Here is a 12588-nt window from a genome sequence, read left to right on the forward strand (position 1 = left end):
GCGGGAAGAACGGGTCGGAAAGAAAAAAACGACTATAGCAAGCGTGAAAAGAACCCCGGTCTCCTGGGTGAAAGTCCTGTGTTTGACCCATCCACCACCCCAACCAACCTCCTTATGCGGAAATTCGCCCTTACATACTACTCGTTAAATCCTATCTAACTGCTGCTCTCCTCGGTGCGTTACACAAACACACTGAAAGTCACTGTCCAAACGTCCTTATTTTACGAGTTCGGAGTGAGAATGGGTTGCATTTTAAGCCCCATTTTGTGCTTACGCCACGTTTATAAATGAGACCCCAGAGCCTCAACCATGGTCACATTTAGTTTACAGCAATTATATTATTGTACTACATTTAACATGACAATGACCTGCTGATGTTTAAAAGTGCTACACGCTGCTCCTCTAGCAGTGCTCCTCTCCCTGTGGGTCAGGCAGGTCGTTGAGGTCCAGAAAGATGGAGGTGTTGGAGAGTTTGCGACCATTGGATGACAGATCTAGCAGCTCCTCGGCAGTGCTTGGCACTGAGCTGATGTACATGTCCCACACCTGCTCCGGAGAGTCCAGTTCCAGCAGGTTCTGCTTGATCTTCAGGTTCTTCTCAATGTTCCTGCACTTGTGCTTGAACTCCAGGATGGTTTTGGTGTAGCGGTTGATGGTGGTAACAGAGGATGCCATGCAGGCTGTGAAGGAGCTCCATGCCAAACTAAAAGATATATAAAACAAAGAGCCTCTTTTAAACAAGGGCAAGAATCAGGTAAAAAGATCTGCACACAGTTTTAAAAACTCCCAGCAACTTTAATTGTGCAACGTTTCAGTCTAACAGAGATCTTTGCAGGCATTGTCCAATCACCATCACAAAGCAGAACAAGCAATATATAGAAACAAACACATTCATCACTCAGGTGATTGCGATCTGCATGATTAAGAGTCAATCTACTTCCAAATTGGACTAATCAGAGCAGTGCTGATTAACGCTGTCTGATACCCACATGTGGAACAGAGAAATAGGAACTAGAAACATTATTACTACAAAAATTATAGTTATAGAAATCATATAGAAAAACAGTACAAAAATACAAAACAGTAATATATCACTCGCCTAAAAAGAGTTTTTTTTAGGAATACAGGCAAGCAAGCCGAGCAATTGGCCAAAATTTGTATTGATACCCACAACAGAAAGGGCATCACTAACAAAAAAAGAGAATAAAAAACGAGTTCACAATGACCCTTTTTCTTTGATGATCAGAATCAGAGCATGCACCCTACACCCTGTTTTTTTTCATTCAAACTTGGACATTATTAATCCAGATGTATCATGTTACATTGTAAAAAATATAGATTAGATTAGATTAGGTTAGATTTGACATGGACAACAGTTACATTGGTGTTTTAGCTCATTGCTAATTTTCAACACCTGTCCACAGGAAGCTTTAAAAAAAAGAAAGAAAAAAAACTAAACAAACTAAAACCTGAATAATGTATTAATTCTAAAGATATAATATATTTCCCTTCAAATGGGCTGAATATATAGACTAAATAATATTTAAAAAGTGCTTCCTGAACTAGAAGCCAGAGAGGTTAAAAAAACAAGATAAAAAGACTTTAAATTGTCATCAAACTTATTCTTTGAACTTGACAAAAGAAGCTTGTTTTCTTCAAATATTTTTTTTTTTAATTTAATCAAAACAGTTTGTCTTATTATTTTATTACCTTGACATAACAATTACCCCATCTCAGTCACGTTTAAGCAATAATAATATTATGTGACATGAAATATGACCTAAGTTAACAAACCTAAAATAATGACATGCCTATTTTTGATGGCCTTCCATGTTAAACTTATAAAAGTTGTTAATTTAGAAATGTTAGTGTAGTTCCAACTTTGTATTTAGTCTTTTCCTGTTTAAACATGACAATACCACAAGACCACTGGCACAAAGCCAACTCAATATTCATAATAAGCTCCTTAAAGATCTAAATTAATAATGTAATTAAAGTTGACTTGTTACAAAGTATATTATTTTATTCACTTGTACCACAGTATTTGCTGTCTGTATCTACAGATTGTAAAATGCTGTATGTGTACTTACATGTATGACCAGCTGTAGTCCCATGTTTGAGGTTTCCAGTCCTCTGGGCCCAGACTAACAGTCAGCTGGAAAGCTGTGGTGAACATCATGTGGGCCACCATACCCAACAGACCTGCCAAACAGAGAGGGGACAAGAGATGTTAAAGAAAATCACATCCTTTCACAACCTTCTACTCTAAGCAAGACTGTATGGCTGCAGCCTGGAGCCTCCTGTCTCATGCCTTCCTGCCTGGTGCCATCCCCGAGCTTCTACTTTTCAAAATAAAAGCTTGCATCTGGTCCGCTATGTCTTTGTACTTTGGTGTTTGGGATGTTTTTGAACTACACAGTACGGCAATCATGCCAATGAATGAAATAATTTTGTTCAACAGACGTCTTAGTTATAAATCGATTAAGCTAGCAAAGCAGTTTTGTGTTTATATGTGCAAGATTTATTCAGTGTTCACTGTTGTTTTTTTTAATTTTTATTTTGGGAGTAAATTGCTCCACAATATGAATACAGTTTGAGTATTACCTTTATTTTGTTGGTAATCATTGTTGTATAAAGTTGTTGTACTGTATAATCGCAATATTACATTCAAGGGTACACTTTAGTGATACAGACCTCAAAATGTAACCCTCTCATGTTATACTGCTTAAAGAAACGTCAACCTTAAATGCCAATGCAGTTTTAAATGGTCCCTTCACCTCTAAAAATGTACTTTGTTTTTATGATTTCAGAAAGGAAGAGGTTAACCAGTATTTTATTATAATCTAATTTTTCTTTCATATCCATAAATGCAGCTTTAGAAATTCTAGACGAAAAATAAGATTTATAATAAAATATTGGTTAACCTCTTATTAATATCAGATCCCCTTCTAATGAGAGGCATGACAACCTTTTTTATTGTACTCTTCTGTGGTCTCATATTGTATAATTGTAAATGTGTATTATTCTCAGTATTACATCTGGGTGGCTTCATTGCTATGTTTTCACCTGGCATACATTTTTAAGTTATGCTTGTTGTTTTTTGTACTGTTATGAATTTGCAAAAAGCATTACAAATATACATTTTTTAAATAAAGTCATCGCAGGTTTCATCAAACAAACAATATATGTTAAAGTGCTCATATTATTTATTGTGTTATATATCTTTTTTGTGCACGTTATAGGTTTACAAAGTGAAGAAGCCCAAAGTCTGCCAAAGAGCTCAACGTGGACTTCAGGAAATCTAAAGCTAGCACCACCCCCATTCTCATCAATGGGATTGAGGTGGAGCATGTCACCAGCTTTAAATCTGCCAACTATACACTATAAAAAAAAATAAAAAAAAATAGTTATTTCACTGAAAAAAAAAAAAAAAAACATTAAATAAAGGTTGTTATCTGTAAATTGATATAATGAGACAATATAGTTTAGTAGTAGTAGTGTAGTTAGTTTAACAGGATCATTCCATTGCTTAATGGTCTTGAAAGTTAAATTACATTGAATTTTATGTAAAAAGATAAAAAATAAACATTGTAAAATGTAGGCATATTTCAGTTTTTTTTTTACAGTTAAACCTTACATTTTATGTAAAGAAACGTTAAAAAAACAATCGTGAAAAAACGGTAAAAAGTCTGGCAGCAAAAGTTGTCCACCACTTCAAAAACCTGACGTTATTCTACAAAGAACTTTTTAAAATACAGATATTTACTGTACATTTTCTGTATTTTCACAGTCCAACTATTATAGAATTAAAAAGAATTGTAATCATAAACCATATTTAGAATGTTAAACAAATGTATAAATCTGAACAAACACAGAAAATTATTGCAGAAATACCTTAAAATTACATAATTTAAATGAAAACTACTGTTTTCATATGGTTTTCTTTGGTAAATTCACAAGATGATTGATGACAAGGCATTTATTTTATATGATTATCAAATCTATTTACAGTACATTCCTGTTTAATACTGGTTTTATACTGTACAAAAAAACAATATGTGATAATAACTTGCAGAAACATTATTTTATAGTCATTACTTTATATAAACATTATTTATCATTAATTACAAGCAACTCTTCAATATGTCTACAGGCTTTTCCCCGTAATTGTATAAGGGTTTACTTTATTTATTAGCTTCTATGCCCTCTTTCAGTGCGGACGCTATGCTGCTTGCTCCTGCTTCTGCTTGCATATTTCTGCTGATAATCTTGCTTTTCCTCTGTGAGAAACTATGAGCTCTTGGATACTTATAAATCACTGGAATATACATTTTTTTGTAGACATAGTAGGCTATTGCCATATTTAAAAAAAATTCTGCGTGAGCGGGGCCTACCAATAGCTCAAGCTTGTCCTACAGTGACTGGAAACGTGGTACTTAGCTAAAGCTAATTAGCACCAAGATGAATCCCTTCTCCGTGGATGACTACTACAAACCCCTTCAGAAGATTGCAGTTCTGGAAACCAAAATTCACAGTTAAGAAGTAAACGTGGAAGTGAATGGACCATGTGGGAATGACACCACTTTACCATGGACCCAAAACAATGGACAAAAGCATGCTAACACACAGCTAATTAACACCAATAACACTACAAAGAAACAAGAGGGCTATGGAACGGGTAATAAATCAACAAGTGGCAGTCCTCCCTGGAACTCTTTTGGTGCAAAGCCCAAGAGTAAATCATTTTCCTGAGAAAAGGGAGGATGACTAATGGGCAGGGCACAGCGCCCTGAGATTTGTGATATGAACGGCTGGCCTGCATTATCATCCAGGCAGAGCACCTCTTCAACCCCTGTACTCAGTAGGACACAGCTGTGGACAGCTGCAAAAGGGAAAATTAGCAACAAAATGCAACAACCGAGTGTGCAACTGGAAAACTGATTTGCTTCACTGCCGCAGGACCCTGGACCTTCATCTGATTACCTGGATTACGTCTCATCGTCACACAGCAGGGTAAGGACTGAGAGCAATTCAAAAAGTAAAAAGCTACAGGGAAAGCTAACGACTGGGCCTCAAACTCTGATTGTGGGTGACTCTGCTGTAAAAGATGTAAAAAGCAGTAAAAACACCAAAATACTCTGTTTTTCCAAAGACATGGTGTCTGACCTGGCCCAAAGAATCCCGGATATCGTGGCAGCACACCCAACTGTGAAGAACATTATACTGCATATAGGGTCACATGATGTTGTAAAGCAACAGTCTGAATTGCAGAAACTGGACTTTACGGATCTGCTGAACACAGTCAGCTCCCTGAACACGAAGGTGTTTATCAGTGGCCCTCTACCGCCAGTCAGAAGAGGAGCTGAGAGATTCAGCAGACTGTTGGCACTGAAAAAATTGCTTCCAACTGCATGTACCATCCATTCTCTGCAGTTCATTGAACATTTTAACATTTTCTGGGACTGCGGACATCTTTTTTGTGGACTTTTCCTTAACAAGCCAGGAGTAAAGCTGTTCACCTCCAACCTACTTTACCTTCTGCGCCACACATCTGCTCCCTCGGTCAAGGACACCAGACAAGAGGAATCTAAACAAGAGGAAGACAACAAAGCACGGCAGTGATCTACCACAGCCCCCACCTGTGCAGAGATTTGACCATGGGAGATACAAGAAATCTCAACTCCCCTCTTCACCCGTCCAACACTCTCCACTCACCCTTTGTCCTCCTTCCCCCTGCACCATGTTGGAGTTCAGTGGCAGGATGAGGCAGCTGGTGGATGCTGGAACCAGATTTGCCCCCTTCCTTCTCCTATCATTTGCCCCTGGCCAAAAGTGGAAGCCAAGGCACCTCTGCCAGGATGGCAGCAAATTCCCTCTCCCCAGACTGATAAGGATGCTTGTTTACGAAATGCAATAAGCTTTAACTGATATATGCCGGGTCCAGGCTGCACGCCTAGTGGCACTCATGATTCTTTCCAGGACAAGCCCGGGCCCTGTGTATTAAATCTTTATGTTGTGATAGGTAATAGAAAAAGAATTGTGAATCTGCTAAGTAAGAAGAAGCACTTAACTGCAAACTTAGCAAATTTAGCATCCATTCCTCGTCAGCCACAGCCTGTCCTATGAAACAGATCATTCTTTTAACATGCTAACACTAGCCTTACTAAACGTCAGGTCTTTGGCAGGAAAATCATTTTTAATCAATTATTTTATTATTAAGCACAATCTTGATTTTATGTTCTTAACTGAAACCTGGTTAGACCATAACAACGGTGCTGCTGTTCTCATTGAGTCAGCTCCCCATAACTTCAGTTTTATGAGTGAGTATAGAGTGAATAAGAAAGGAGGTGGAGTCGCCATTTTGTTTAATGACTCATTCCAATGTACACAAATATCTTATGGAAATTGTACTTCTTTTGAATATGTGGCTCTTCAGATAAGGTCCTCCCCTCGAGATATATTTCTAAATATCTACATGCCACCTAAATATTGTGCAACATTCTTTGATGACTTCACTGAACTGCTGTCTATAATCTGTAACTTTGCTGGTGATTTCAACATTCATGTTGACAACTCCCAGGACAGAGGGACCAAAGAACTGTGTTTTTGAGAAATATGGACTGACTTAGCATGTGACGGAGCCCACGCACAATAAGGGGCACACTCTGGACTTGATTATCTCCAAGGGTCTAAACATTTCCAAGGTTGTGGTGACTGATGTTGCTCTCGCTGATCATTCCTGTGTGTTCTTTAACGGTACTATCTCTGTGCACAAAAGTGTTCAAACAAAGGTAATCAGAAAACGGTATATCACTGAAAACACCGGTGAAACATTCATTCAGCTTTCCTCCTCCACACCCGCCCTCTCTGGGGTCTCAGTCACTGAGCTTGTAGATAATTGCAATTGTAAAATTACAAATGTTATTGATGCCATTGCTCCCATCAAGGTCAAAGCTGTCTCTGGTAAGAAAAGATCTCCATGGAGAAATGTCAAACTACATAAAAGAGTGTCAAAAAGCTGAATGCAGGTGGCGAAAAACTAATCTCCAGGTCCATTATGAAATCTAAAAAGAGAGACTTCGCATTTATAATTTGAAACTAAGGAATGCAAGGTGGTCCTTCTTCTCTGACATTATTGCTAAAAACAATAATAATTCACGTGCTTTGTTTGCTACTGTCGATAGGTTAACAAACCCTCCAGTACCAGTAGCATCTGAACTTTTATCCACCAAGGCCTGCAATTAATTTGCCTCCTTCTTCAAAGACAAAATTCAGAAAATTAGACAAATAGTCAGTGCCTCTATATCAAGTACAGGATATGTGTTGTCAGTATCACAGTATCCAGGCAAAACAAATTCCAATAAGACACAATTTAATATGATCAACGATAAAAACCTGGAGGACATTATACAACATCTAAAAACCTCCTCCTGTTACCTTGATATTCTACCAAAGGGTGTTTTCAAAAATGTTTCGAATTATTTGGCTTCAGATCTTCTAAAGATTGTAAACACGTCTCTTCTCTCAGATATCTTCCCACAGGCCCTGAAAACTGCAGTAATCAAGCCACTCTTAAAAAAGAACAATCTAGACACGTCACTAATGAACAACTATAGGCCGATATCAAACCTTCCAATTTTAAATAAAATCATAGAAAAAGCGGTTTTTCAACAACTCAACCTTTTCTTGTCACTAAACAACAGTTTTGATGCCTTCCAGTCTGGCTTTTGACCACACCACAGCACTGAGACGGCTCTTGTTAAAGTCTTTAATGACATCCACTTAAACACAGATAGTGGCAAAATTTCAGTCCTAGTATTACTTGATCTCAGTTTACTAGACTGATTGGAAAACTGGATTGGCCTGTCTGGCTCAGTACTGAACTGGTTTGAATCCTACTTAAAGAATAGGGACTACTTTGTGTCTATAGGTAATTATACATCTGAGCATACAAATATGACGTGCGGAGTTCCCCAAGGCTCCATTCTGGGGCCTCTTCTGTTTAATATCTACATGCTGGCTCAGATTATGGAAAACAACAAAATAAGTTACCATAGTTATGCGGACGACACACAAATTTACATAACCTTGTCGCCAGGGGACTATAGTCCAATAAAAAAAACTGACTAAGTGCATTGAACAAATTAACTACTGGATGTGCCAGAACTTTCTTAAATTAAATTAAGAAAAAACTGAGGTGGTTGTTTTTGGAGCAAAAGAGGAACGATTAAAAGTCAGCGCTCGTATGCTGTTAAAAACAACATAGAAAGCCAGAAATCTTGGTGTAGTCATGGACTCAGATCTGAATTTCAACAGCCACATTAATACAATTACAAAGTCAGCCTATTATCACCTTACGAATATATCAAGGGTTAAAGGACTTATGTCTTAGCAGGATTTGGAAAAACTTGTCCATGCTTTCATCTTCAGTATACTTGACTACTGTAACGGTGTCTTTACAGGTCTCCCTAAAAAATCACTCAGACAGCTGCAGCTGATTCAGAACGCTGCTGCTCGAGTCTTCACTAAGACCAAGAAAGTGGATCACATCACTCCAGTTCTGAAGACTTTACACTGGCTTCCAGTGCCTCAAAGAATTGATTTCAGAATACTTTTGCTGGTTTATAAATCACTAAACGGTTTAGGGCCAAAATACATTTCTGATCTGCTGCTACATTATGAACCACCCAGACCTCTCAGATCGTCTGGGACATGTCTGCTTGCAGTCCCCAGAGTCAGGACTAAACAGGGGGAAGCAGCGTTCAGGTTTTATGCTCCACATATCTGGAACAAACTCCAGAAAACTGCAGGTCCGCCGCAACTCTCAGTTCTTTGAAATCAATGCTGAAGACCTTTCTTTTTGATGTTGCCTGTCTTTAAATGTTATACTGAAGTTTTTTTCCTGACCAAAATTCAAAAGTCAACGAAATTGTTGTGCAGACAAAGACAGGAAATTAAGTATTTTTGTTCATGTGGGGTTTTGTAATGGTATTGTGTATTATTTTACTTTTATGGTAACTATGGTAAAATTTTTTATCATCATTATTCCAGATTTCACTATGTGGGTTTTACTAAGAAACCAGCCTTTTACGAATAGTAAAGGGTTTAAGGTTGAAATGAAATAAGATCACTAATTACAACAAAGTGTGAATTTCAAATCAATAGGGTTTCGGGTTGAGATGAGATCACCAATTACAACAAAGTGTGAATTTCAACTGGTTGACATGAGATCACTAATCAAAATCTAATTACAAAAAGTGTGAATTCAACCAAAAGGGTTTTGCAAAGTTTTTCTTTTCCAAATATAGAAACTAAGACTAGTAATATAGTGATGACTATATTTTAAAATAAAAGTACTTTTTCCATGCCAGAATGGGTGGCAAACAGAGTAAGACACACGTCCCATGTTGACCAATAGTGGATATAATGATTTTTTTTTTTTTTTTGTCATCATTACTCCAGATTTCATTGTGTGGATTTTACTAACAACCAGCCTTTTACGAATTGTAAAGGGTTTAAGGTTGAAATTAAATAAGATCACTAATTACAACAAAGTGTGAATTTAAAATCAATAGGGTTCCAAAGAAAAACTAAAACAAGTACTTTTCCACGCCAAGATGTGTGGCAAGCAGAGTAAACCACCAATAGTGGATACGATGACAAAAAATGTTTTAATGTTTAACTGTTTTTAACTGTTCTTTCATGTTTAATTTCTTTATTATTCTCATATTTTATCTGTTTTTAATTTTTTTAATCGTTTTTATGTAAAGCACTTTGAATTGCCTTGTTGCTGAAATGTACTATACAAATAAAGCTGCCTTACCTTGCCTTATATAAATAATATTGTCTATATCTAATATATCTACATACTTTAACCATTAATATATCAGGTTTACTTTATATAAACAATACTTTATAGTGATTAAATAGTAACTATTTAATATAAATTTAGCACAAAAAGTAAGGAAGGTTAGGTAGATTATTTATCTGTGGTAACAATGCTTTTTGGCAATAAATCTTATACCATTGGAAAGCCTGTTTAGTTCTCTTTCAAATGGTTCCCCATTTGTAAGGAACATGCATTTGTGGGATGAGTAGCAGCGCAAGTATGTGGGTTGCACCCATGAAAGATTTGCCAAATCTTCTCTGCCAATGCCAAACAGCTTATTCTGACATTGACTCGTTTGGTCTTTGGTGGATTGGATGATTGAAGTTTGAAGAAACGAGACATATTGGCAATTGAACAATTTATTAATTTCACAAAGAGGAACCTCAGTAGCATGTGGAAGAACCATACACAGCCACAACAGCCTGACACCTGCTCCTCATGCTCACCAGCCTGGTCACACACTGCTGTGGGATGGCATCCCATTCTTCAACCAGCAGTCCTGACCTCAACCCCATTGAACACTTGTGGGATCAGCTTGGGCGTGCTGTTCATGCCAGAGTGACCAACACAACCACGTTGGCTGACTTGTGACAAATGCTGGTTGAAGAATGGGATGACATCCCACAGCAGAGTGTGACCAGGCTAGTGACCAGCATGTGGAGGTGCCAGGCTGTTGTATGGTTCTTCCACATGCTACTGAAGCTCCTGTTTGTGAAATGAATAAATCGTTCAATTGCCAATATGTCTTGTTTCTTTAAACTTCAATCATCCAGTCCACCAAATACCAAACGAGTCAATGGCAGAATAAGCTGTTCGGCATTGGCAGAGAAGATTTTGCAAATTTTTCATGGGCGCAACCCACATACTCAGCGCTGCTGCTCATCCCACAAAAGCATGTTCCTTACAAATGGGGCACCACTTGAAAGGGAACTAAACAGGCTTTCCAACAGAGTAAGATTTATTGCCAAAAAGCATTGTTACCACAGAGAAATAATCTACCAAACACAAATTTCCTTAGTTTTTGTGCTAAGTTTATCTACAGACTTATCCCATTAATGTACTGTATGTTTACTTTGTAAAAACATTTAACAGTATTTACAATTAATTATCCAATATATGCATCAGAGACGCTTCAGAGGGTAAATATTGGTATAATGTATAGGCCATTTTAGCTTATTCAATGTGGTCTCATACATACTGTGTGTTACTTTTTTAATCGCTGTCAAACATCATCCTGGCCAGTATCTCTTAATGCAAAATTGGAAATTCTAAATTCTAGCCATAGAGTAGGACTTGTATTTAGCTTTGCAGTTATTTGAAGAGGGGTTAACAGAGGTACTGAGACAGGTAGGACCAGCCATACCCGTTTAAGCATTGAATGAGGCTAACATGAACCCTCACTGCATGGCCTCAACCACTCCACAGCACAAACCCACAATCAATTGTTCTCAAGTATAGCTGGATCAATGTAATTCTATAGAAACTACAATACTGTAATATTTTGCAAGCATATTTATTGCCAGTGATGCATTGCTAAAATTATACTTGGGTCAATATCAACTTTGACTGAGCATCACAACAATAATCACAATCACTGATGCATTTTAATTTTAAATTAATGGATAGTACTTTTTCATGCCCAAAGATTTTATTTTTTATGAATAAAAATCTACCTTCTCAAAACATTTAATTGAACCCAGCCCTGCCACGTAACAGGATTGAAAATGTGCATTTTGTTACTGTGATACAGCTCAAAAAGCCAGTGGCTCTCAGTCAATATTTAATTGGATTTAGATCTGTCTTTGTAAAAATAAACATTCTTTCACCTAAATATTTGTGGAAACAAAGCCATAGCTTCAGTTAAGGGAATGCATAAGAGACAAGAGTCAACTTAAACTACAAGCCTTGGATGTGATGTCATCACTATATAATCATGTTTTGGTCTGGTGAATGAGTTGACAAAATAATCGTCAAGTTACAACATGACATTAAACAGAGAGTCTGCATTGTGGACCACAACATCTTAATTTGAACGTGATCGTTATTTTCACTCATGATTCAATGTGTCCAACATTACCAATCTGTCTTTCCAGAGAGAATATTTCCATTCTCACATTCCACATAAAAATCAATTGACAGGGAATTGAACAAACTCATAAATAAGATATAGGCTACCTGCTCTACTTATGATTACTCAGTCTGTAATTTAACACATTTTAGGTTTAAATAAATAAATACCTGGTGGTCAATGCTGGCAAGCCGCCACAAATACATCAATGTATAGTACTGTTACAGTAATGCTCAAATCTCACCCTAATTATTTAATGCCTCACCCATGTTATGGCTCTCATTCTGTGTTCACTTTGACAAGGATCAAGAGGCCAAGGACCAGTTAATGAAGGTTGAACCAACAGACCAAACAGCTCTCCCACAGCCAGCCTGAGAACCTGCTTTACAGTCTGGGTGAAGTTGAAGACTCCTCTGCTGGTGCATCAGATGGCTGATGAACAGGATAGCCCAGAGCAAGAGGGAGCCCAGCAGAGGTTAAGGAGGCAGCAAAGGAGTTCACAAACCCACATTCAGCTGAAGGAGGTACCGAATGACATCTGCACTGTTAACGCTTGCTTTACCTGGTCTGTGCTTGTAAACAAAACAAAACAAAAAACAAACCGAGGTCTCAACCGAACGTGGATTTGTAA

At 37.5% G+C, this 12588-nt stretch overlaps 1 protein-coding gene across 1 annotated transcript in view; it reads right to left on the reverse strand.

Annotated features, from left to right (window-relative positions):
• Positions 1–402: 402 nt before the first annotated feature.
• Positions 403–12588, reverse strand: part of gsg1l2b (gsg1-like 2b) — a 45059-nt gene continuing 32873 nt past the window's right edge. The window contains exons 4-5 of the mRNA XM_078279444.1: positions 2091–2202; positions 403–703 (exon numbers count right to left, since the gene is read on the reverse strand). Of these exons, the coding sequence (XP_078135570.1) occupies positions 403–703; positions 2091–2202 (413 nt within the window). The remainder of the gene's footprint in view (positions 704–2090; positions 2203–12588) is intronic.

The sequence above is a fragment of the Sander vitreus genome, chromosome 21 (genome assembly GCF_031162955.1).
Source record: "Sander vitreus isolate 19-12246 chromosome 21, sanVit1, whole genome shotgun sequence".
In the NCBI taxonomy this organism is placed as follows: Eukaryota; Metazoa; Chordata; class Actinopteri; order Perciformes; family Percidae; genus Sander; species Sander vitreus.